Consider the following 27,017-nt stretch of genomic DNA (forward strand, 5'->3'; position numbering starts at 1 on the left):
AGCAGATAAACGGGAAGTCAGTTGAAGATGATTACAAACACCGCTAGTGTCGAGCTATTAATCTACATTTAAATATATACGACCGTCAAAAATCAGCAATTTCTAATTTAAAGAAGAATAAATTGAAAGAAAAGGAATGAATAATTTTCATGATGTGAAAATATGTGCTGTATATGCTTCACAGATGTGAAACAGGCTTTTGGCCACGAAAGCATAGTGTCGGGCTAAAATCGAAAGAATGACAAATACTGAAGTAGGGGAAACTTCAAATACGATATTAGATGGTTCAAATGGCTCCAAGCACTATGGGACTTAACAACTGAGGTCATCAGTCCCCTACAACTAAGAACTACTTAAAGCTAACTAACCTAAGGACATCCCGAGGCAGGATTCGAACCTGCGACCGTAGCCGCAGCGCGCGTCCGGACTGAAGCGCCTAGAACCGCTCGTCCACAATGGCTGGCCACAATATTAGAAATGACATTTCACACACCAGTAGAATGAGCTCTGTGGAACAACCTTATTGTTGTTGTTGTGGTCTTCAGTCCTGAGACTGGTTTGATGCAGCTCTCCATGCTACTCTATCCTGTGCAAACTACTTCATCTCCCAGTACGTACTGCAGCCTACATCCTTCTGAATCTGCTCAGTGTATTAATCTCTTGGTCTCCCTCTTCGATTTTACCCTCCACGCTGCCCTCCAATACTAAATTGGTGATCTCTTGATGCCTCAGAACATGTCCTACCAACCGATCGATCCCTTCTTCTAGTCAAGTTGTGCCACAAACTCCTCTTCTCCCCAATTCTATTCAGTACCTCCTCATTAGTTATGTGATCTACCCATCTAATCTTCAGCATTCGTCTGTATCACCACATTTCGAAAGCTTCTATTCTCTTCTTGTACGAAATATTTATCGTCCATGTTTCACTTCCATACTTGGCTACACTCCATACAAATACTCTCAGTAACGACTTCCTGACACTTAATTCTATACTCGATGTTAACAGATTTCTCTTCTTCAGAAACGCTTTCCTTGCCATTGCCAGTCTACATTTTATATCCTCTCTACTTCGACCATCATCAGTTATTTTGCTCCCCAAATAGGAAATCTACGTTACTACTTTAAATATCTCATTCCCTAATCTAATTCCGTTAGCATCACTCGAGTTAACTTGACTACATTCCATTAACCTCGTTTTGCTTTTGTTGATGTTCATCTTATATCGTCCTTTCAAGACACTGTACATTCCGTTCAACTGCTCTTCCAAGTCCTTTGCTGTATCTGACAGAATTACAATATCATCGGCGAACCTCAAAGTTTTTATTTCTTCTCCATGGATTTTAATACCTACTCCGAACTTTTCTTTTGTTTCCTTTATTGCTTGCTCAATATACAGATTGAAGAACATCTGGGAGAGGCTACAACCCTGTCTCACTCCATTCCCAACCACTGCTTCCCATTCATGTCCCTCGACTCTTATACCCGCCATCTGGTTTCTGTACAAATTGTAAATAGCCTTTCGCTACCTGTATTTTACCCCTGCCACCTTCAGAATTTGAGAGTATTCCAGTCAACATTGTAGAAAGCTTTCTCTAAGTCTAAAAATGCTAGAAACATAGGTTTGCCTTTTCTTAATCTAGCTTCTAAGATAAGTCGTAGGGTCAGTATTGCGTCACGTGTTCCAATATTTCTACGGAATCCGAACTGATCTTCCCCGAGGTCGGCTTCTACCAGTTTTTCCATACGCCTGTAAAGAATTCGCGTTAGTATTTTGCAGCCATGACTTATTAGACTGATAGTTCGGTAATTTTTACGTCTGTCAACACCTGCCTTCTTTGGGATTGGAATTATTATATTCTTCTTGAAGTCTGAGGGAATTTCGCCTGTCTCGTATATCTTGCTCTCTAGATGGCAGAGTTCTGTTTGGCCTGGCTCTCCCAAGGCTGTCAATAGTTCTAATGGAATGTTGTCTACTCCTGGGGCCTTGTTTTGACTTAGGTCTTTAAGTGCTCTGTCGAATTCTTCACTCTGTATCATATCTCCTATTTCATCTTCATCGACATTCTCTTCCACTTCTATAATATTGTGCTCAAGAACATTGCCCTTATATAGACCCTCTATATACTCCTTCCACCTTTCTGCTTTCCCTTCTTTGTTTAGAACTGGGTTTCCATCTGAGCTCTTGATATTCATACAAGTCGTTCTCTTTTCTCCAAAGATCTCTTTAATTTTCCTGTAGGCAGTTTCTATCTTACCCCTAGTGATTTGCGCCTCTACATCCTTACATTTGTCCTCTAGCCATCCCTGCTTAGCCATTTTGCACTTCCTGTCGATCTCATATTTGAGACGTTTGTATTCCTTTTTGCCTGCTTCACTTACTGCATTTTTATATTTCTCCTTTCATCAGTGAAATTCAATATCTCTTCTGTTATCCAAGGATTGCTATTAGCCCTCGTCTTTTTACCTACTTGATCCTCTGCTACTTTCACTGTCATCTCTTAAAGCTAGTCATTCTTCTTCTACTGTATTTCTTTCCCACATTTGTGTCAATCGTTCCTTAATGCTCTCCCTGAAGCTCTCTACATCTGGTTCTTTCAGTTTATCCAGGTCCAATCTCCTCAAATTCCCACCTTTTTGCAGTTTCTTCATCTTTAATCTACAGTTCATAACCAATAGATTGTGGTGAGAGTCGGCATCTGTCCCTGGAAATGTCTTACAATTTAAAACCTCGTTCCTAAATCTCTGTCTTACCATTATGTAATCTATCTGAAATCTGTAAGTATCTCCAGGCCTCTTCCATGTATACAACCTTCTTTTATGATTCTTGAACCAAGTGTTGGCTATGATTAAGTTATGCTGTGTGCAAAGTTCTACCAGGCGGCTTCGTTTCTTACCCCCAATCCATATACACTCACTACATTTACTTCTCTTCCTTTTCCTACTATCGAATTCCAGTCACCCATGACTATTAAATTTTCGTCTCCCTTCACCGTCCGAATAATTTCTTTTATCTCATCGTATATTTCTTCAACTTGTTCGTCATCTGCAGACCAAGTTGGCATATAAACTTGTACTACTGTAGTAGGCGTGGGTTTCGTGTCTATCTTGGCCACAATAATGCGTTCACTATGCTGTTTGTACTAGCTTTCCTGCACTCGTGTTTTTTTTATTCATTATTAAACCTACTACTGCATTACCCCTATTTGATTTTGTATTTGTAACCCTGTATTCATCTGACCAAAAGTCTTGTTCCTCCTGACACTGAACTTCGCAAATTCCAACTATATCTAACTTGAACCTATCCATTTCTCTTTTTAAATTTTCTAACCTACTTGCCCGGTTAAGTGATCTGACATTCCACGCTCCGATCCGTAGAACGCCAGTTTTCTTTCTCCTGATAACGACATCCTCTTGAGTAGTCCCCGCCCGGAGATCCCAACGGGGGACTATTTTACCTCCGGAGTATTTTACCCAAGAGGCGCCATCATTATTTAGCCATACAGTAAAGCTGCATGCCCTCGGGAAAAATTATGGCTGTAATTTCCCCTTGCTTTCAGCCGTTCGCAGTACCAGCACAGCAAGGCCGTTTTGGTTAGTGTTACAAGGCCAGATCAGTCAACCATCCAGACTGTTGCCCCTGCAACTACTGAAAAGGCTGCTGCCCCTCTTCAGGAACCACACGTTTGTCTGGCCTCTCAACAGATACCCCTCCGTTGTGGTCGCACCTACGGTACGGCTATCTGTATCGAGGAGGCACACAAGCCTCCCCACCAACGGCAAGGTCTGTGGTTCATGGGGGGGCGGGGGGGGGGGGGCGGGGAACAACCTTACGAAAGTTGTTTAAATTCTGTGTGTGTGTAATTGATTTTGTATTTGCATTTAGTTTTATTCATGTAAAACACCATCGGCTGTCTGCAATGAAACAAGATTTGGAACCTACTGTCACCTATAGCTGCACTCCCACATTAGTAGTTTCGTTATGGCGAGTGATGGTGAGTAAGTGAGCAGTTGTACGTGCAGTGACGTCAGCTGTCCTCGAGTGTCTCCCTGCTCAAGTGAGCATGGCTTGTCCTGTGCATCCCCCCACCCCCACCCCCACCCAGTCAACTGATCTAACACGTGGCGTGGTAGCACGTACGTCGTCGCTGCCGACCAGTGTATGCAGGGGTTTAGGGGCAGGAATGCACGTCTATGCATTGTGCTATTGAAGTAGCTACGGAGTACACAGCGCTTAGACTATACAACAAATTTAATAATTTTTTAACATGGTTTAGCTTCACTAATATAAGAAAGATATTCCATTCCCTACTTCACCCTCTTAGGATTAGGCTGTTGTATGCTATCACGATATCAAATTTCATCGAACTGGATCAGCAGTTTAGTCGTGAGATCAAAAGACAGAGTTATTTTTGTATTTCGTAATATCACTATGGAACTGATAAAATTGCGTCAGAATATACAGACAATGTAAAATACAGACACTGAACTACTGTATTTCATGGCAAAGCAAGCAGCCTGACGAAAAACAGATTCTCCCCCTGTGTGGCAATCACACGATTTGTGTGCGAGCACCAAGGGACGTAGACACCAAGACACATGGAAGTTATTTCGGTCCTGTAGATGTCCTCAGACAGCGTAGGTGGTTAAGGTGACCGCTTGCGTGTAGTGGGAGATCGGGGTTCATGTTCTGTCTGGTACAAAATTTCATATCCATTGGCGAATGCATTTCATAGTTTAATATGGCTGCTCCTGTAGAAATGCATGCATGTAAGAAGCTATGTTACATCGAACTTTAAAGACGCTGTAAAATGAAGGGGGTCGACCGAAGCGTCCGATCCCACCCGTCGGCTTTGAGCAGTAACGAAAGGCTGTTGTGGTGTGTGACGTCACGAGGGCGTGGAATTTAGTTTATGAGAGTGGCGTGTTTGTAGGTGTCGTTTTGATACGATCGGTGGTGCTCTCTGGTGGTGCGTTAGGTGATGTTTTTGGTTTAGTTTGCGAGTGTGGTGTCGTGTGTGAATTTTGGTAAATTGATTCTTTTTATGTCTTTGGTAGGTATGGATATGACTGACAGGGTCAACAGTTTTCGGTTGTCGGCTCTGGTGGGAACAGTACGTTGTCTCTAATAAAATTTCTTCAACTATTGGAATTTTTGGATGAAGTCGTCGTCAGTATGTCGTGAAGAAATGGGGCTTACTTAAAGTTCCGGCGTCTCGGACAAGGGGCCGCGGTATGTGGAGATGTCGTAAGGATAACAGGTCAAGGGAAGTTTTCGATCCCAATGTGTGGCTGCGAGTGTTGGTATTGGTATCGGGAGATGTTTTTGAGCTATATAGGTCAAGGGATGTGTTAGGTCCTAATTTATGGGATCGGGAGCTGCTGTTGAGCTATATAGATCAAGGGAAGTGTCCGATTCCAGATGATGATGTGTTTAGTGGTATTTGGGGAGTTCTGTGATGTCGGTTTTTTTCGTCGTTTTGCGTGGGGGTGGGTGTCTAAATTTGTTTATATTTGGTATGTCCCCACCCTAAAACCCCCTATTTCCCGCGCTTGTACCATTAGTGTCATTAGGCGTTTTGTGGAACGTGTGTGTGTTTGTTTTTCGATGTATTTTCGTCCTCACAATGTGTACGTAACGACTTTATATGCGCCATATTGGATTCATGGTTTATGGTCGTTTCCGCCATATTTGTGACGTCATGGATCAAAGCAGACGGGCGGGATAGGACGCTTCCGTATTTCCAATGAAGGCACCGCTCCACTGGATGATATATGAAATTTAATGCATTCCACTTTAATTATTTACACAACTGGTGGATAGAAAGATAACAGGAGTTTAAGACAGTTATGAAAATCAGTAATATGACCGGTTTTTAATGTGCAGGGTGTCCACAACAGTCAGCGCCAGCTCTGGAGCAGTAAAAAGGCTAGGCACCAGCTGTGTGGAATATGGATGAAGATTAATGTGAAGAAGACTAAAGCAATAATTTTTACAAGGCAATCAATTAAAAGAAAAAATTAGTGATGAGGTAGTGGATCAAGTTGATAACTTCGGTACATAGGCTGCAAAATTGCTAGAATCATGATGTTTAATCAAGACATAAAATTAAGGATTGCTATTGCAGAATTGTGTCTTACACAAGGAGGTGTATTTTCCATGGTCCTTTAAATAAACAGTTAAAGAAAAGATATGTGTTTTAGATGGAGTGCTATCGTCTATTGTGACGAAAAATGAACAATACGGTGAAGAGAGTAGAAATACGTAGAACCTTTAGAGATTTAGAAGTGGAGATGAATGGGCGGTGTGGAATGGGCAGATGTAGCAAAAAGTGTTATTGTGTTACAAAAGCTGAACGAGAAAAGACAAATACTGGAAACAGTTTAGAGGACCAAAAGAAATTGGCTAGGCCACTGCATGAGAAATGACTTTATAACAAATAACTTCTAGAAAGCATTTCATTTCAGAGATAGAGAAACAACAGATAAAATCACAATCGAATTTGGTGTTACAGCAGAATCAGTAAACATGTTCACATGGGGATGAAATGATGATGAGACAACACAACACCCAGTCCCTGAGCGGAGAAAATCTCCTACCCAGCCGGGAATCGAGCCCTGGCCCGTAGGACGGCAATCCGTCACGCTGACCAATCAGCTATCGGGGCGGACATCATGTAACTGATGTGGAGGTATTGAATAGAATTGGGAGACAAGAAATTTTTGGCACAGCTTGACTGGAAGAAGGGATGAATTGATAGCGAACATTGTGAGACATTAATCGATTACGAATTTTGTACTGGAGGGGAGTGTGTGTGGGGGGAGGGGAGGATTGGGGGGGGGGCGTAAATATCGTAGAGGGAGACAAAAGGTGAATGCAGTAAGCCGATTCAGAAGGATGTAGGTTGCAGCAGTTATTTGGAAATGAAGATGCTTGCATAGGATGGAGAAGCTTGGAGAGCTGCATCAAATCATTCTTGGGACTGAAGATCCGGACAATAACGTGCCATCTGCGAAAAGCCGCTTATGGGACAAGAGCCCCATTCCCGGCGGAAGTCTCTTTCCGCAACATTATCTCCCCAAACAGGTGTTTCAACCTTAAAGAATGCTGTGTTGTGCGGTGATAGATCTGCCTAATTAACTGAACACATGATCGTTGTAATCATCGTAACCAAGCAATTTCACCGAAAGTAAAACCTCGTTCAAATAGGCGAATAAAAAGGATAATTTCCGTCGTGGTCGGTCACCCACTCACCCCGTTCAACGTGATGGTGGGTAAGTTCTTAACTCCTGGATTCAGATCTTTAGTTTTGTCTCCGTTGAGTTTCAGCAGTTGGCTGCCATTCGTCGACTTGGCGCAGTCCTGTATCGGTTTCAATTCGATCCCCAGGGTCGTGGCACACTGAAAACAAGCCCAACAATAAACAACAATAAATTTTCTTGAGGGATAAAAGCGTTTATGTACAAATCCACATGGATTTACAAAGTATAACTCGTGCTGAATTTATACGCATACAAAGTATTATACAGGGTGTTACAAAAAGGTACGGCCAAACTTTCAGGAAACATTGCTCACACACAAAGAAAGAAAATATGTTATGTGGACATGTGTCCGGAAATGCTTACTTTCCATGCTAGAGCTCATTTTATTACTTCTCTTCAAATCACATTAATCATGGAATGGAAACACACAGCAACACAACGTACCAGCGTGACTTCAAACACTTTGTTACAGGAAATGTTCAAAATGTCCTCCGTTAGCGAGGATACATGCATCCACCCTCCGTCGCACGGAATCCCTGATGCGCTGAAGCAGCCCTGGAGAATGGCGTATGATATCACAGCCGTCCACAATACGAGCACGATGAGTCTCTACGTTTGGTACCGGGGTTGCGTAGACAAGAGCTTTCAAATGCTCCCATAAATGAAAGTCAAGAGGGTTAAGGTCAGGAGAGCGTGGAGGCCATGGAGTTGGTTCGCCTCTACCAATCCATCGGTCACCGAATCTGTTGTTGAGAAGCGTACTAACACTTCGACTGAAATGTGCAGGAGCTCCATCGTGCATGAACCACATGTTGTGTCGTACTTGTAAAGGCACATGTTCTAGCAGCACAGGTAGAGTATCCCGTATGAAATCACGATAACATGCTCCATTGAGCGTAGGTGGAAGAACATGGGGCCCAATCAAGACATCACCAACAATGCCTGCCCAAACGTTCACAGAAAATCTGTGTTGATGACGTGATTGCACAATTGCGTGCGGATTCTCGTCAGCCCACACATGTTGATTGTGAAAATTTACAATTTGATCACGTTGGAATGAAGCCTCATCCGTAAAGAGAACATTTGCACTGAAATGAGGATTGACACGTTGTTGGCTGAACCATTCGCAGAAGTGTACCCGTGGAGGCCAATCAGCTGCTGATAGTGCCTGCACACGCTGTACATGGTACGGAAACAACTGGTTCTCCCGTAGCACTCTCCATAGAGTGACGTGGTCAACGTTACCTTGTACAGCAGCAACTTCTCTGACGCTGACATTAGGGTTATCGTCAACCGCACGAAGAATTGCCTCGTCCATTGCAGGTGTCCTCGTCGTTCTAGGTCTTCCCCAGTCGCGAGTCATGGGCTGGAATGTTCCGTGCTCCCTAAGACGCCGATCAATTGCTTCGAACGTCTTCCTGTCGGGACACCTTCGTTCTGGAAATCTGTCTCGATACAAACGTACCGCGCCACGGCTATTGACCCGTGCTAATCCATACATCAAATGGGCATCTGCCAACTCCGCATTTGTAAACATTGCACTGACTGCAAAACCACGTTCGTGATGAACACTAACCTGTTGATGCTACGTACAGCAATGAGTCGCATGCCAACACAAGCACCGAAGTCAACATTACCTTCCTTCAATTGGGCCAACTGGCGGTGAATCGAGGAAGTGCAGTACATACTGACGAAACTAAAATGAGCTCTAACATGGAAATTAAGCGTTTCCGGACACATGTCCACATAACATATTTTCTTTATTTGTGTGTGAGGAATGTTTCCTGAAAGTTTGGCCGTACGTTTTTGTAACACCCTGTATATTAGAGCTTTGTCTTCATCTCATTTACGGGCACTTAAGTCAATGTGAGAGCGTATTAACAGATAACATGTATTATCCTCTATTATGTTATAAATAAATATTCCCATCCTATCCTACTGCCCATTACAATCATAGCACTATTTAATAAGCTGTATGACGTCGACAGATGAAAAGACTTTACGATATAAAGCTTATAAGTTGTATCCTTAGTGTGCACTGTCTTTGCTACGTGCACAGGCAGCATCTTTAGTAAATGTATTTTCGCGCCAACTGACTTAGCTCCACATGTTGTCAGTGCACCTGAACTTGTATGTGTGATAGATTATTAGAACGATGGTAACATCGACAGTTCAGTATATATTTAACAACATATTACGATGTAATAAGTGTCGTACTCATCGGACCTTGTGGGACTCTCAATCAAAAGGCTGCATTTTGACGACATGTCTTTCGCTCCAACTTAACTCCCGTCGCTCTGCTGTCTTTGTTTCCCTTGATCTCCAGAACGCCTATGACCGTGTCTGGCATCCCGGGCTTCTCTTCAAACTCCAGACCTATGCTCTCCCCATCAACTTCGTCCCTCTCGTTGCTTCCTTCCTCTCCCATCGTCCCTCCTATGTGACTATCCACAAATCCAACTCCCGTACTTTCTTTCCCTCTGCCGGCGTGCCCCAAGGTTCTCTCCTTCCCCTCTCCTCTATCTCTTGTCCACTGCTGATATGCCCAAATCTCCCCCTCCTGTTCATCTTCTCCAGTTCGCTGATGACACCGCCTTCCTAGCCCTTTATCCTACCCTTCAACGGTCCCAACGTACCCTCCAAACCCACTTTGACCAATTCACCGCTTGGTGCAACCAGTGGTTCGTCCGTGTTAATCCCTCCAAGACCCAGGCGATCATCATAGGTCGCACCACCCGCTCCTTCCGCCTCCATGATTTCTACCTCCCCATTTATGGCCGTCCTATCCACCTCACTCCTACCCTCAAATACCTTGGCCTCACACTCGACCGCCACCTCACCTGGACTCTCCTTACCATCCAAAACAAAGCTGACAACCGCCTCCGCCTCCTGAAACTCCTGTCCAGCCGGATGTGGGGTCTGCATCCTTCCACCATCCTTCACACCTACAAATCCTTGATCCGACCCATCCTCTGTTATGCCAGCGTAGCTTGGATTTCCACCCCTCCCCGGTTCTATAAAGCCCTCCAAATCCTCGAATGCCATGCGCTCCACCTCGCCTTTTGCATCAGCCTTCCATCCCCCACGTGCATCCTCTACGACCTCATCCCCTTCCCCCACTTTCTCCTTTTCCTTGAACACATCCGCACACTATATATTGTTCGCCGCCTTGATCCCCCTCACCCCCTGGTGTCTGCCTTCCTCTCCACCCCCATCCAGTTGCCGTACCTTTCCCATTGTGTCCCACCCTCTCTCCATACCCTTCATCTCCTTTCCCAACGCAACTTCCACCATCTACCCCTCCCGGATGATGAGCTTCACCCTGACATCTACCCTTCCTACCAACTAACCCCATCTTCCTGCCTCCTCCTCACTGCTCCCTCTCCTCCCCCTCCCTCCTCCTGAGCGGCTTGCCCCTCCTACTTCTCCTTCATCTCTTCTGCCTCCTTTCAGTGTCTCTGCACTCTCTCCTGCCCTGTCTTCCCTCTTCATCTCCTGCCCCACGTGTCTCCTGCCTCTTCGTGTACCCACTGATGCCCCTCCTCTCTTCACCCAGCCGCTTCCCCTGCTGCCCCTTGCTCTCCCCTCCTTTTCCATCCTCTCTGCCCTTTCCCTCGGCAGGTCCCGCCTGGCAGTTTTATTCTTCATCATGTGTGCTCCAAATGGGTTTTAAGTGTGTTATTCCGGAGTGTTTTTACTACTGTGGCCGACTTTTAACGTGTGCATGTCCATTCAGTGACTTCTCTGAGTTTTGAAGAATCGCCAACTGTGTTTTTTAACTTTCTGGTGACCTTTTTTTTAACTGTCCCCCATGAACGTCTCCGTGTTAGTCTATTTTTTACCTCCATCTTCTCCCATTATTCTGTTTTAAGTTCCCCTTTATCGCCTTATGTACATAACATTTTATTCTTATTTTAAGTTGCCATGTTACTCGGCTGAAGAGCGGCAGATTGTGCCGCTGACAGCCCTCCCCTGCCCATATGGGGCAGGGTAATGAAATCACAATAAAGAAGGGAAACGACGACATTCTGACAGAATGTAAGTAATGTATATCTCTCTCCAATTTTTGTAATTGAGCTACTTTATTAATGAAATGTTTGCTTAATTATGTATATACACCCTGTGCTTCACTTTTGTATTTTTGAGTTTAGGTGACTTTGCAGTGTTACTTGAAAATGGCCATAAGGCCGAAATTGCAATAGTAACAATAAATATTTTATACAGTCAACGGCGACTATGATGTCTTTTAAGAATTATTATATCACTGTGAATCCCAACCGTGAGAAGTTAATCCAATTCTGAACAGTTTGTAAGAAATATGGAGTGAGTTGTGACAGGTTGGATGTTTGTTGCGGCAATAGGTGTTTTGAGATAACGAGTTTTAAAGTATCACTTTATTACCATTGATTGACATACTTAAAAAACAACTTCTGCACATATATTACCCTTAAAACGTCCTTTGGCAAATGGTACGGAGTTTTTAAGTTAAAGTCACACATTATGTGGTCAGCCCATTCAGACCTATAGCAAATTACACTCTACATAAATTTAAAACCAAGTAAACTAATTCGAGATTGCGAGAAATTAGTCAATGCTGTGCTGCCTTTTTTGACAAAATTTTCATGTTATTATTCTGTGTTATGACCAACTATAAACTGGCAACATCTGCAGGCATTGATAACTCTCGTATAACAAGGAACTATTTGTCTTCTTTGGCGCCAGTGTAATCACAAAATGTTCTGTTTTATACAAAGCTATTCTGAGTTCCTTAAAATGCCTTTGAAATTTCGGATATGGAACTTTGTGAGGCATTACATACCCAGCTACGAGATTTAAAAAAAAAAAAAAAAAAAGTGTCTTTTTCCGGTGTTATTTCCACATAACGACGGAAGATCTGTTTTCAGAAGATTCATATCTATTGCATTTAATGCTGTTGTTCACTCCTGTAGGATACGACCAACATTCAAGTCGACACGAGCATGTACAGAATGAAGTGAATTACTGTAAAACACAAAACTACAGAAGCGGATTTTTTAGACATTGTAGAACGTTTTCGCTCGTGCCGAGAATTTTGCTTCTCCAATAAGAGGTCACTTCTTGATATCCATCTCAGATATGCAGACTGAAGCGACGAATGAAAATTTTATACCAAGACTTGGATTCGAATCCAGGTCTGCTGCTCACTAGGCAGACCACTACGCCATCATCATTCTCGTCGGACAGGGAGTCACGAATCCCGTCTCTGGAGAAATTTGGCGTTAATGGGCTATGGCAGCAGGCGACGAACGTGAGTGCCTTGCGTGAGTAAGCCTCCTCATGGTGCGACGGGTGTGCCAATTCCTTGCCTGTCCTACCTCCCCTGCGTACCCTACCGTTGCCCGACCGCCTATGGAACGTCTCTTTTCCAGTCGCCCCAGGGCAACGAGACCATTTGGGATTCGTGCCAAACATTTGCTTGACTCCCTTGGTGTGGAGCGTGTGGCACCCCAACTCCAGGGTTTTACCCGCCTGCCTCCCTGGTTGCTCCAGAGGCCCAGCGTCCTTTTAGACTTGTCAGAGTACCGGAGGAGCTGCACTCATGCACTCCTGCGTTTGTTTTTACCTCCTTATTTTACGATATTTTACACCAGCGTCCCGACCATGTATCAGTATTTACGGATGGCTCTAAACAGGGGGACTCTGTTGGTTGTGCTGTTGTTTTCCCTGATCGAGTCGTCAAGTTACGGCATCCTGCGGCGTTTAGCATCTTTGATGCCAAATTGTTTGCGATCTTGCGGGCACTGGAGCAGATGAGATGTGTTCCCAGTCTTAAGTTTCTCATCTGTTCTGACTCCCCGAGTGCCCTTCAGACCATGCAACACTTGTACCCAGGGATACGGTCGCCCAGAACATCCATAATGCCCTACTCCACCTGCAACGGCAGGGGAAGGAGGTTTCCTTCTGCTGGGTGCCGGGCACGTGGGTATTATGGAAAAAGAACTGGCGGATGTGGCTGCCAAAGATGCATGTTCCCTCCCTCACGTTGTTGAATGTGTCATCCCCCTCCATGCTGTTACCTCCCTTTTGCGTTTTCGTGTTATGCGTGAATGGGAAGAGAAGTGGCTGGCAGTCGGTGAAAATAAGCTGCGTCTGGTCAAGGCTACCACGCGGCCATGGCGTACGTCCTACCAGTCATGCTTGCGGGATGAGGTTCTCCTCACTCGCCTCCGCATCGGGCACAGTCACTTAACGCATGGTTTTTTACTCCGGCGGGAGGACCCCCCAGTCTGCAGTGCTTGTGGCGTTCAGATTACTGTCCGCCACATTTTACTTGACTGTCCTTTATTCTCTGACCAAAGGATGGTGGTTTCCTTGCCACCGGATTTGCCCTCTATTTTGCAAGACGACGCAACGACTGTGGTTAAGGTCTTACGGTTTTGTGTCCTGTCCAATTTGTTGCCTCGGATTTTAGGGAGAGGATTTTAATGTGCTGCTGGGTGACTGGCTCACCCAGGTTTTAGGTAAGAGGTCCGCCAGTCACGATTACCTACTTGTTTCACTTCGATTTCTGTTCTCTTTTCCTTGTGTTTCCTTTCCTTTTTTAGTGCGTTTCTTCTCCTCTTGTTTTGCCTCTGTATCTGAGGATTTGGAACTGCGTCAGGTCTGTGTCTTTTAGCCGTTCTCTTTGTCCGATGTCCGTCTTCGTCCCTTCACCGCATGTGTTCCTGTTTCTATGCGTTTGGGCGCTGATGACCATGCTGTTTAGCGCCCGAAAACCTCAAACCACAAACACACACGCACACACACACACTCACACACACACACACACACACACACACACACACACGTGAGTGCCTTTGCTGACAGCACGACATCGCCTACAGTGCGTCTCCTGGCCTTGTGAATATCAGTTGGATCCTAGACGACTAGGAAACCGTGGCCCCGTCTGGTAAGTTCCGATTTCAGTTTCTGAGACCTGATGACAGGGTTCGAGTGTAGCGCAGACCCCACAAAGCCATGGGCCTTGTTTTGTTCGACAAAACAAGGCACTGTGCAAGCAGGTGTTGGCTCCACAATGTCTTGCACTGTATTTACATAGAATGAACTGGGTCCTCCGGTCCAACTGAACCAATCGTTGAGTGTAAATGGGCATGTTCGGCTACTTGGAAACCCTTTGTAGCTATACACGGACTTCATGTTTCCGTGATAATGCGCCCTGTCACTGGGCCACAAATGTTAGCAATTGGTGTGGAGGAAATTCTGGAAAATTCGAGCGAACGGTTTGGCCACCTAGATCTCCCAATGTGAATCCCATCGCACATTTATGGGGCACAATCGAGAGGTCAGTTCGGGCACAAAATCCTGCACCGGCAACACTTTAGGAAGTATGGACTGATAAAGACGCAGCATTGCTCATTATTTCTGCAGGTGCCTTCCAACGACTTGTTTAGTACATATCACATCGAGTTGCTGTAATACGCCGGGCAAAAGCGGTCCGACACAATATTAGAAGGTATAGTGTGACTTTTGTCACTTTAGTGTATTACGCTCTTGGTATCCCTATGGTGTAAAATAATCCCGGTAGCAGAAGTGTTGACGTCGTTATCTCAGGGGCGGATCACATTCAACAGCGAAAACCATAACAGTTGTTAAACCAGTATTATTTTCATCAGGTTGCCCTCCATGGGGTGGGTGCACGCAACGACTATGGTTATATTGGGTTAGATAGAGCATCAATCAGTCGTAGAATTAAGTCGCTTTAATACGACATTTATAGTCACAACGCAGATCAGATTTCGACCTGTGTCAGGTCATTAACAATGCTAAAAACAAATACAAGAGCATATATTACAAAGTGATTTACAAAAGTTACAAGTCCATCACATCGTTGTCTTTTAATGTTAACATTACATACCAGTGCGGAATTGTAGCAGTTGTTCGTGCTCAAGTGAATGCTTATGCAGTTCAACCATTAATGTCGTAAAATTATATGTTGGTTTCACAGTGCACATCGGATTAGCGTATGGCGCCCTCTACGAGCTGCGCCTGAAGTTAACAGTTTTGACGACATTTTTTGTAATATTTATGTTGTATAATGAAATTATTATGAATAAAACTATGTAAAATTACAAATCTTACTTTTTCTCATGTCTGTAATGTGCTAGATGTTTAAAATTACTGTAGCACGTAACAGTGACATTTTACGCCTCATGGGCTAAAATTAATTATAAAACTGCTATGGCTTCGTAAAGTACGTTATAGGAAGTATTGCATATTTTGTCGTGTTGGGACCTGTCTTAACTTAATTAGGTGTTACTTAACAAAAGATATAACGTGAACTTATTTACAAAATGTACTTTGTTGGCGCTAGAAGCGCTTGTAAGCATCATTTCAATATGTCGCACTTAGTGGCCGAGAAATAAAAACAATATGATAAAACGTAATCTTTTGAACACTTATTCTGAAAAGTGACAGTTTTACGTATTAATTGTTGCTAATAGTTACCCTCATGAGTTTGTGTTTTATTTCTCGGCCACTAAGTGCGACGTATTGAAATGAATCTTACAAGCGCTTCTAGCGCCAACAAAGTGCATTTTGTAAATAAGTTCACGTTATATCTTTCGTTAAGTAACAACTAATTAAAGTAAGACAGTTCCCAACACGGCAAAATATGCAATACTTCCTATAACGTACTTTACATAGCCATAGCAGTTTTATAATTAATTTTAGCCCATGAGGCGTAAAATAGAGTAATTTTAAACATCTAGCACATTACAGACATGAGAAAAAAGTAAGATTTGTAATTTTACATAGTTTTACTCATAATAATTTCATGTTACTACTTAGTTATTATACAATATAAATATTACAAAAAATGTCGTCAAAACTATAAACTGCAGGCGCAGCTCGTAGAGGGTGCCATACGCAAAACCGATCTGTACTGTGAAACCAACATATAATTTTACGACAGTAATGGTTGAACTGTGTAAGCATTCACTTGAGCTCGAACAACTGCTACAATTCCGCACTGGTATGTAATGTTAACATTAAAAGACAACGATGTGATGGACTTATAACTTTTGTAAATTACTTTGTAATATATACTCTTGTATTGGTTTTTAGCATTGATAATGACCTGACACAGTTCGAAATCTGATCTGCGTTGTGACTATAAATGTCGTATTAAAGCGACTTAATTCTACGACTGATTGATGCTCTATCTAACCCATTATTATTTTATTGTTCACAATAAACAACAAAATATTGCTGGTTCACCAACTGTTGCGATTTTACTCCATTTTGAGAAAATGGGCATATGCAGTTGTGGTTACACAACGAAAAGAAGTCTTTGGACCATCATCAGTGTGACATGCCCTCACTTGATAAGACACTACACACGGTTTTGGAATTTAATATCGGACATTGGCGCAAACTCTGATGATCAGAAAATTTATGCGACGACCTGTCCTCCCCTTTACTGCCCACCAGATACTGGCAGTTAAAATTTCATCCACCTCTAGGATTTGAATCGGCTTACTTCCGAGCGGAGTGCCGCCCAACTGGGGTGCGTTAGCGAGTTATTTTTTCCCCGATTCTTTTATTGCACTAAAATACAATGAACTACGATGTTATACAACTGTTGATACAAACTTTTCACTATCAAACCATCCTTCAAATGATTACATTAATCAAGAAATTTAGTTTTCAAAAAATTAAGTGAACAAACTATAAGGCAAAATCAGCAAACACAATTCTTGAAACACTAACACTGACGATACCTAAAGATAAATTTGTAGGAACACTACCTCGGCCATTTGAAACAAAAGTTGCTATTAGACAAGGGGACGGTTCGTCCCATTTACTGTTTCACTGCGTTCTAGGAAAAATACACTACTGGCGATTAATATTGCTACACTATGAAGATGACGTGCTACAGACGCGAAATTTAACCGACAGGAAGGAGATGCTGTGTTTTGCACACAAGGTTGGCGCCGGTGGCGACACCTACATCGTGCTGACACGAGGAAAGTGTCCAACCGATTTCTCATACACAAACAGCAATTGACCGGCGTTGCCTGGTGAAACGCTGTTGTGATGCCTCGTGTAAGGAGGAGAAACCCGTACCATCACGTTTCCAACTTTGATAAAGGTCGGATTGTAGCCTATCGCGATTGCAGTTTATCGTATCGCGACAATGCTGCTCGCGTTGGTCGAGATCCAATGACTGTTAGCAGAATATGGAATCGGTGGGATCAGGAGAGTAATTCGGAACGCCGTGCTGGATCCCAACGGCCTCGTATCACTAGCAGTCGAGATGACAGGCATCTTATCCGCATTGCTGTAACGGATCGTGCAGCCACGTCTCGATCCCTGAGTCAACGGATGGGGACTTTTGCAAGACAACAACCATCTGCACGAACAGTTCGACGACGTTTGCAGCAGCATGGACCATTACTTCGGAGACCATGGCTGTGGCTACCCTTGACGCTGCATCACAAACAGGAGCGCCTGCGATGGTGTACTCAATGACGAACCTGGGTGCACAAATGGCTGAACGTCATTTTTTCGGATGAATCCAGGTTCTGTTTACAGTATCATGATGGTCGCATCCGCGTTTGGCGACATCGCGTTGAACGCACATTGGAAGCGTGTATTCCTTATCGCCATACTGGCGTATCAGCCGGCGTGATGGTATGGGGTGCCTTTGGCTACACGTCTCGCTCACCTCTTGTTCGCACTGACGACACTATGAACAGTGGACGTTACATTTCAGATGTGTTACGACCCGTGACTCTACCCTTAATTCGATCCCTGCAAAACGATACATTTCAGCAGGATAATGCACGACCGCATGTTGCAGCTCCTGTACGCGCCTTTCTGGATAATGTTCAACTGCTGCCCTGGCCAGCACATTCTCCAGATCTCTCACCAATTGAAAACGTCCGGTCAATGGTGGCTAGCAACTGGCTCGTCACAATACGCCAGTCACTACTCTTGATGAACTGTGGTATCGTGTTGAAGCTGCATGGGCAGATGTACCTGTACACGCCATCCAAGCTATGTTTGACTCAATGCCCAGGCGTATCAAGGCCGTTATTAAGGCCAGAGGTGGTTGTCCTGGGTACTGATTTCTCAGGATCTTTGAACCCAAATGGCGTGAAAATATAATCACATGTCAGTTCTAGTATAACATATTTGTCCAACGAATACCCGTTTATCATCTGCGTTTCTTCTTGGTGTAGCCATTTTAATGACCAGTAGTGTAGTAAGGATCTGGAATTTGGAGCTAGAAAGATCACAAAATTGAATCAATAATTCCACGAAGGAAGACAAATGGTATTAAGGTAAACTGCCTGGCTTTTGGAGCCGATTTTGGAACACAAGAGACGCAGTTATTCAAATAAATCTTCTGGAAGAAATAGTGAAAAATCTGGTCTCAAAATTTTAGCTGAAAAAAAACCAAGTTCATGACAAATATAAAAAAATTGCACCAAATTTCTTAGAAAAACAGGTAGGTAAAATTGAGCGAGTTAGTAAATTTAAATATCTTGGAGAAGCTATACAACAGAAGGGACTAGAAAATTTTTAAATATATGTAAGAGGTAACGATAAGGAGGGACCATATGATCTGACAAAGAATACTTACAACAAGAAGTACATATCTAGAAAAACAAAACTAAAATACATTACCACAATAATATTACCAGAATATTATATGCATCTGAATGCCTAACAATGAACTATAAGCTGGATAGGATAGAGGTCCCTGGAAGATGCATTGTTGAAAAAAAATGATGGACGCAATACAAACTACAGATACCTGGAAAATGATAAGTAGTGAGGAGATCGACAAAAATACAAAGGAAATATCAGAAGCAATGGTTACCAGATGATTAATCTTTTTTGGACACCTATACCGAATAAATGAGAACAGGCTCGCGAAATAAATGTTTCTGTATTTCTGGAAGAAGAAATCACAACAGCATGAATTATAGAAATAAGGAAAGGAGTAAAAAAAAATTAGAATAAAAAATCGGAAATAGCAGAACGAAATCTTTTTAACAATAAAATACTACATTCAGAAGACTTTCAGTGGAGATAAAATAAGAAATTCGGAACAACACGGAAAGAAGAAAGGAGAAGGCAACATAGCGAGAAGGTGAAGGACTACTGCAATAACAGAATACAAGGAAAGGAGAGGGTCTGAATTTATTACGTGTCCACAGCTGGTTAACAAGAAGATAAAAAACTATAAAAATAATAAGCAATATCTGCAAGGCTACAAAGGCGGGGAGCGCTTGGTTAAGTCGTTCTCACCGCCCGAGCTCAGCTAATCTGAGTCGACTGAACGATAATCGATGCGAATTCACGGCTGGCTTACCTCAGTCAGAATTGCTTCTGGGTCTGTCTGGTTGCGGATCGTGCAATCCGTCAGGTTTAGCAGCGAGGTCTGGTCGTGGATGAGGGATACGGCACACGAGTGGATTTTGAGTCCTTCACACTCCCTTTCACCGTGCTGGCATGTGAAAATGTAAGGATTCGTGCTATTAACCTGTGAAAGTAAAAGCAATTGACACACACATTCTGTAATAAACACAAGCAAGTAAAAACTGCATAAGTTAGTAACAAAGTTAAGAGAATCTTCCGTCAGTTCTTGGTGCTTTTCATTAATTAGTAACAAGTCATCGAATCTGTAGCTGAGTTTCTGTACACAGCTAAAAAATCAAAAAAGAAAAAAATTCACACACCTGGAAAGACGACGTCGATTTCCATCCATGACGGCATCTGAGACCTGGGATACACTCATGCTCATAAATTGAACATAATGCTGATACATGATTAAACAACGCTCCGGTGGGCGCTTTGCGGGTTTAAATCACCTCCGGATAAGACCATGCGGTGCATTTGACCTGCGGTCGTCGCACGATGGCGCTGGCAGAAGTCCACATACGCAGAGGTGTCTTGGTGCATGTCAGAGTACGGTGCAGCGAATAAGTGTGCAGACGTTTTCAGACGTGCTAATGGTGACTGTGTGCTGAAAATGGCTCAAAGAGCACATATTGATGACGTTAGGAGGGGTCAAACACAGCAGGTCGTAGCACAGACCGTCCGTGTGCCACAAAGTGTGATGTCAAGATTATGGCAACGATTCCAGCAGGCAGGAAACGTGTCCAGGCGCTACAGTACGGGACGTCCACAGTGTACAAGAAGACCAATATCTCACCATCAGTGCACGCAGACGGCCACGGAGAACTGCAGGTAGCCTTGCTCGGAAACTTACCGCAGCCACTGGAACAGTTGTCTCCAGACACACAGTCTACAGAAGACTGAACAGACATAATTTATTCACCCAGAGACCTACAAGGTGCATTCCACTGACCCCCGGTGTCAAGAACACTGTACAAGGTCACTGGAACAGTGGTCCCAGGTTATGTTCACGTACGAGATCAGGTATAGTCTGAACAGTGATTCTCGCTGGCTTTTCATCTGGCGTGAACCAGGAACTAAATACCAACCCCTTAATGTCCTTGAAAGGGACCTTTATGGAGGTCGTGGTTTGATGCTGTGGGGTGGGATTATGATTGGTGCACGTGCACCCCTGCATGTCTTTGACAGAGAAGCTGTGACTGGTCAGGTGTATAGGGACGTCATTTTGCACCACTATGTCCGCCTTTTCAGGAGTGCAGTGGGTCCCACCTTCCTCCTGATGGATGATAACGCACGGCCCCACGGAGCTGCCATCGTGGAGGAATACCTTGAAACAGAAGATATTAGGCGAATGGAGTGGCCTGCCTGTTCTAAACCCCATCGAGTACGTCTGGGATGCTCTCGGTCGACGTATCGCTGCACGTCTTCAAACCCCTACGACACTTCAGGAGTCGCGACAGGCACTGGAGCAAGAATGGGCGGCTACACCCCAGCAGCTGCTCGACCACCCGCTCCAGAGTACGCCAATCCGTTGTGCGGCCTGTGTAGCGCGCATGGTGGTCATATCCCATATTGATGTCGGGGTACATGGGCGGGAAACAGTGGCGTTTTGTAGCACATATGTTTATGGACAGTTTTCTCAACTTATCATACCGTGGACTTACAGATCTGTGTCGTGTGTATTCCCTATGTGCCTATGCTATCAGCGCCAGTTTTGCGTAGTGCCGCGTTGTGTGGCACCACATTCTTCAGTTATCCTTAATTTAGGAGCATGAGTGTAGATGTACCGACACTGAATGTCATCCCACAGCAAGTGGCGTAGCTACGAGAGCGCCGTCTGTGTCTGCACTTTAATCGGGAATGCTCCCACACAGAAGGCTCAGTATGGTGCAAAAGTGTGAAGCAGGCAGGCAACCATGCCACGGACAGGCACTCGGGCCACCTACAGCCAAATGAGCGTGAGTGACAGGGATCAGATTGTGGCGGGGTGGTTCTTTTGGAGAATTACCACACACGTTGGACGTGCTGCGTCAGTTGTGTAACGATGCTGAGATCAGCAGTCACGTGAACGTTCTCATAAACCGTAGGTGACGTTCTGGACGTTGACGCAGCACAGACGCCCACCAGGATCGTGGTATTGCAAGGGCAGCAGAGGCGAATGGTACAGCTACCAAGTGGCTCATGAGAAAGCTTGTGAGCCGAGACGTGTCAACAAGAACTGTTGCGAACTGTTTATTAGCAGTGGGGACAGGTACACGATTCGCGTGGTGTCGTCAGAAGATCGCTCGGGAGAGGAAATTGTGCGCCGTGGTCTTGAGCAATGAAGGTTCCATGGTACTGGAAGAAGGCCCAGTCATAGCAATCTATAAGAAAGGGTACAAAATCGGATGCACATAATTACTGGCCCATTTCACTGACATCGATTTGCTGTGTTCAGACATAGTGACCTTTATAGACTCTGAGAAGCTGATCTGCAGAAACCAGCACGGTTTTAGGAAAAAGCGGTCTTGCGAGACACAGCTGGACCTCTTTGTGCATGATATACAACAGGCTCTAGATACCAACTCCTAGGTTGATGCCATATTTCTCGATTTTCGAAAGGCGTTCTACTCAGTTCCGCACTGTCGCTTCCTCCAAAAAGTGCGCGCTTACGGTCTATCCGATCAGATATGAGATTGGATAGAACGTTTTCTAACAGACAGGGAGCAGTATATCGTCCTGATCGGGGAGACTTCAACAGAAACAAGAGTAACTTCAGGTGTGCCCCAGGGCAGCGTAATAGGTTCGCTGCTTTTCGCGGTTTACATAAACGATCTGGTTGATGGAATTGACTGTTTGCCGATGATGCTGTAGTCTACAGGAAAGTAGTATCAAACGAAAGTTGTGAACTTATCAATGAGGATTTGCAGAAAATAAATGCGTGGTGTAATGACTGGCAGTTATCTCTCAATATTAGTACGTGTAACCTACTGCGTATAACAAGGCGAAAATCCCCATTAATGTACGGGTACAAAATAAATGCCCAGTCTTTGGAAGAGGTAACATCCGTCAAGTATCTGGGTGTGACTATTCGAAATGATCTCAAATGGAATGATCAGATTACACAAGTAACGGGTAAGGCGAACTCTAGTTTGCGGTTTATTGGTAGAATCCTGAAACGATGCAGTCCTTCAACAAGGACAATACGTTAGTTCGTCCAGTCTTAGAGTATTATTTGTCTGTATGGGACCCTTACCAGTGGGATCTGATTCAAGAGATTGAGAAGGTTCAAAGAAGAGCGGCAAGATTCGTTACTGGTACATTTATCTATCGCGAGAACGTTACAGATCTCATAGAAACTTTGAAGTAGGACACACTTGCAGATAGAAGGCGCGCTAAACGGAAGGGGCTGCCCACTAAATTCCGAAATCCGATCTTCACCGAGTATGTAGAGCATATATTATTACCACCAACTTTCAAATCGCACAATGATCACCATTCAAAGATAAGGAAAACTAGAGCTCGTACTGAGGCGTTCAGACAGTCGTTTTTCCCTCACGCCATCCGCGAGTGGAACAGAGGGGGCGGAATATGACTTTGGCGCGAATTGTGCCCTCTGCCACACACCGCTTGGTGGCTAGCAGAGTATATACGTAGATGTTGAGGTTCTACCTGCACGCAAGTGATGGTCGCTTGCGCGTACGACGTAGACCTGGTCAGTGCTGTCTCTTAGAGTGCATTCGTCCAAGATATACTGACCCAAACCCAGGCCTTATGGTGTGGCGTGCACTAAGCTACAACTGTCGCTCACATGTGCTGTTTTTGGAGGGGACGTTAATCAGCGCTCGGTACTTGCAGTATGTTGTTATACCCATTCTTCTGCCTTCTTTGAAAAAGAAAGGTAACGTATTGCTCCAACAAGATATGCCCGCCCACACGCTACCCGTGTTGTGCAAGACGCGCCGCAGCTTCCCTGGCCACTACGATCTGCGGACTTGTCTCCAAACGAGCACGTGTGGGCTACGATGGGACGAGGAGTGACTGGTGCGGTTCATCAACCAACAACTATTACAGAACTACGTGAACACGCCGAGCAGTCGTGGAATAACGTTTCCCTTTGTACGATCGACTGGATGCCAGATTCAGCGCCTGCATTGCCGCCTGTGTAGACTGCACCACGTACTAATATGGGTGTTCCAGCATGGCTCGATACCTCACACCTCAGAATCGCCTGTGCTATTGATGTGTAAATGTAATCATTTCGTGTACTCCATATACAGTGTTGCAACAATAAATCTTGAGTGAATTGGAAATCCCTGAAAGGGTGTACTAATTTTTTTCCCGCTAGTGTACTTATCCGTCTGTGCGGGAAGATGCGACTTTTCAGGGTCTCATATCTTGGCTCCTATTCATAACAGAGGTAAGCGGTCATATGTTTTGGAGAACCCTTTGCCTAACGACTGTTTGTATATACATCGGAAGAACGGGCATACTGGAGGTGTCCTGCATTACAGGGACAAAATTTAAACATTACATACGTCCTCCGGTCCAGCCAAATTGGGCAGATCAGTTGATTCTCCTGCGTTAGGAGCGGTCTAACACCGACCTTAGGCTCTATTTGTTCATCAGCGGTCCGTGAGAAAACTACTACAAAAACCATGATTTTTGAGTACGAAAAGTACCAATTGTGGTAATGGCAACTTTTATGATTTATATTCATAGCAGATCGTCGAAATTTGTACCATAAATCCTTAAGACAATTTTCTGAGGACCTTGAAACTTTTTTCGAAGTCATGGTCCGTTATCGAGGTCTATGTTACAGACCTAACACACATAAAAAATGCGCCTGATATTCGGTCTTAGGCGTAAATGTAATTTTAACTGACGTAGTGAACACATGGCAGGGACTGTAGGCTCATCGAAATAGTTCGGACGTCACCAAACTAAGTTTTTAGTCGGCATCTTCTCACGAATAAAACCTTGCGACTTGCTGTCTCTAAGGTGGACACTTCATGCCTTCACAAATATGCCGAGCGTAGTGCTGGAAAAAATGTGCTGAAAAAGGTCTTAACATACCAAACTAAACTTAAAATCAAGGTCAGAGATTTTATAAAATTAGCATGACTGAAAATTCAATGAAATATTTCTAATAACATTTTTACAAATCATTAACTGCGAATTTTCGATGAAATGCGATCGGCGAGCAAAGTATTCGGAAGAAATACAAAGCAAACTATTTTGTCTTACTCTCTTACGATGCGAACTTATTTGTTATTTGAATGTATCAAAGTATACAGTATTTCCAAGCACATAAACAAACAGTCAAAACTTTGGTGACGTACATAATTCGTTTTACATAAGCAGCACACACTACTATAGCAAGGAAAAGAAGGGGAGTAGCAGAAAAATACTCCTATCAGAGCACAAATATGGCGGATATGTTCCTCTCGGAAAGACTGACAGGGAAGTCAGTACCCATTCCGTCTTCCTCCCATAACTTTTTGTGCTGGAATACAGCAGCAAAGAGACGGTGGCGGCGGCAGAGCAAGGAGGCAGTGGCAGTGTGAGAGGAAGGGAAAGGAGGTGGTGGTGGTGGTGGAGGAGAAAAAGACGTCAGTGAAAGAGAACGAGAAATAGATGGAGATAGGTGCACTGGGACCGAAAGAGACAACAGACAGTGGAACTTAAAAATACAGATGGGTCGATCATCCATAGTCTTGGGGGTCTGGACGCTCCCAGACCGGCAAATTGGGGAGTAAAATAGGGGAGGGCGCATTTTGGACCGAAAATTTAAAGATGCGTGTGCAGGAGCTGGATTACTCAGAATTATTAAGCTACCAACTTATGGTGGAGACAATAGTAGTGGGAAAGAAAGTCAGAAGGAGACATTGTAATAGGGAGAGAGAGAAAGAGAGATAGGAGTGATAGTGGGATATACTGTAAATCAATGGGAGGTAAAGGAAACAGTGGGAAAGGGACATATGTGGATAGTGGCAGTTAGAGGGAGATGCTTTGTACGAACGCTTAACTACAAAGAGAGACTGGGTTAAATGATTTACAATGATCTTGTTAAAAGAGTGAGAATGCATTCATCTGTCAAAAATTTTGGGCAGGAAGATGGGATGAGGATTGAGACAGCTGATTTCCCACTTTCTTTAAAAGAGGAAGAGCGTTTGTCCACTCATGTGGTAATGAATTACATGCAGTAAACGAAGTCGGCGTGTGAAACGCAGACATACCTCAGACGTATAAACCGCGTGGAAAGGCCTCAGCTTCTCTCCACTCGGGACACTTAACAAAGAAAGAGAGCTTAAGAAAATAAACACCTTGTTCCCAGTCGCGGATTCTTACTGCATACATACTCACGATCTCAGTTATGTAGTTACAGGCCTACGGCTTAATTAATTAAAAAGTTAATAAGATTAATTGGTAAATGTATGGTCGGAAAACAGTTTTCGCTTGTCGTAATTATTATAGCATAGCACTCCATCTTCAGGTCACAAGTGGCCCATCGGGACCATCTGACCGCCGTGTCATCCTCAGGTGAGGATCCAGATAGGAGGGGCGTGTGGTCAGCACACCGCTCTCCCGGCCGTTATGATTGTTTTCTCCGACCGGAGCTGCTACTATTCGGTCGAGTAGTGCCTCAATTGGCATCACGAGGCTGAGTGCATCCTAAAAATGGCAACAGCGTATGACGGCTGGGATGGTCACCCATCCAAGTTCTGGCCACACCCGGCAGTGCTTAACTTCGGTGATCTCACGTGAACCGGTGTATCCACTGCGGCAAGGCCGTTACGTAACTGTTATAAGTTTCCTATATGTCATTTGGTTAACACCAGACACCAGGTCACAAGCAAGTGATTTGATGTCTGAGCGGATATCAATATGCACGGATATCTTTGGTGAAGTTGACTTTAAAGACAGAAGAAACCTCCACCCATCGTGAAGTTTTATCTACCACTGTCCACGACGATACATTGGCGGAAAAAAATTAGAACTCAAGAAATAGAGTATTTGCAAGCAATTAAAGGTCTTTAGACGGCTAGTCAGGCAGCAGTTAGAGTTGACGGTAAATTGAGTTCATGGTTCAGAGCAGTTTCAGGGGTAAGACAAGGCTGCAACCTATCTCCACTGTTGTTCATATTATTTATGGATCATATGTTGAAAACAATAGACTGGCTGGGTGAGATTAAGGTATGTGAACACAAAATAAGCAGTCTTGCATATGTGGATGACTTAGTTGTGATGGCAGATTCGATTGAAAGTTTGCAGAGTAATGTTTCAGAGCTAGATCAGAAATGTAAGGACTATGGTATGAAGATTAGCATCTCCAAAACGAAAGTAATGTCAGTGGGAAAGAAATATAA

General features: G+C 44.0%; 1 protein-coding gene across 2 annotated transcripts in view; it reads right to left on the reverse strand.

Moving 5' to 3' along the window:
- The window catches only part of LOC126425077 (gamma-interferon-inducible lysosomal thiol reductase-like), a 362,141-nt gene that overhangs the window by 319,720 nt on the left and 15,404 nt on the right, over positions 1-27,017 (reverse strand). The window contains exons 3-4 of one of the 2 annotated variants that reach the window (XM_050087989.1): positions 19,622-19,792; positions 7,253-7,399 (exon numbers count right to left, since the gene is read on the reverse strand). The exons of the other annotated variant lie outside the window; for it this stretch is intronic. Of the exons in view, the coding sequence (XP_049943946.1) occupies positions 7,253-7,399; positions 19,622-19,792 (318 nt within the window). The remainder of the gene's footprint in view (positions 1-7,252; positions 7,400-19,621; positions 19,793-27,017) is intronic. 2 annotated transcript variants of the gene reach the window in all.

Source organism: Schistocerca serialis, chromosome 10, assembly GCF_023864345.2.
Source record: "Schistocerca serialis cubense isolate TAMUIC-IGC-003099 chromosome 10, iqSchSeri2.2, whole genome shotgun sequence".
Lineage (NCBI taxonomy): Eukaryota > Metazoa > Arthropoda > Insecta > Orthoptera > Acrididae > Schistocerca > Schistocerca serialis.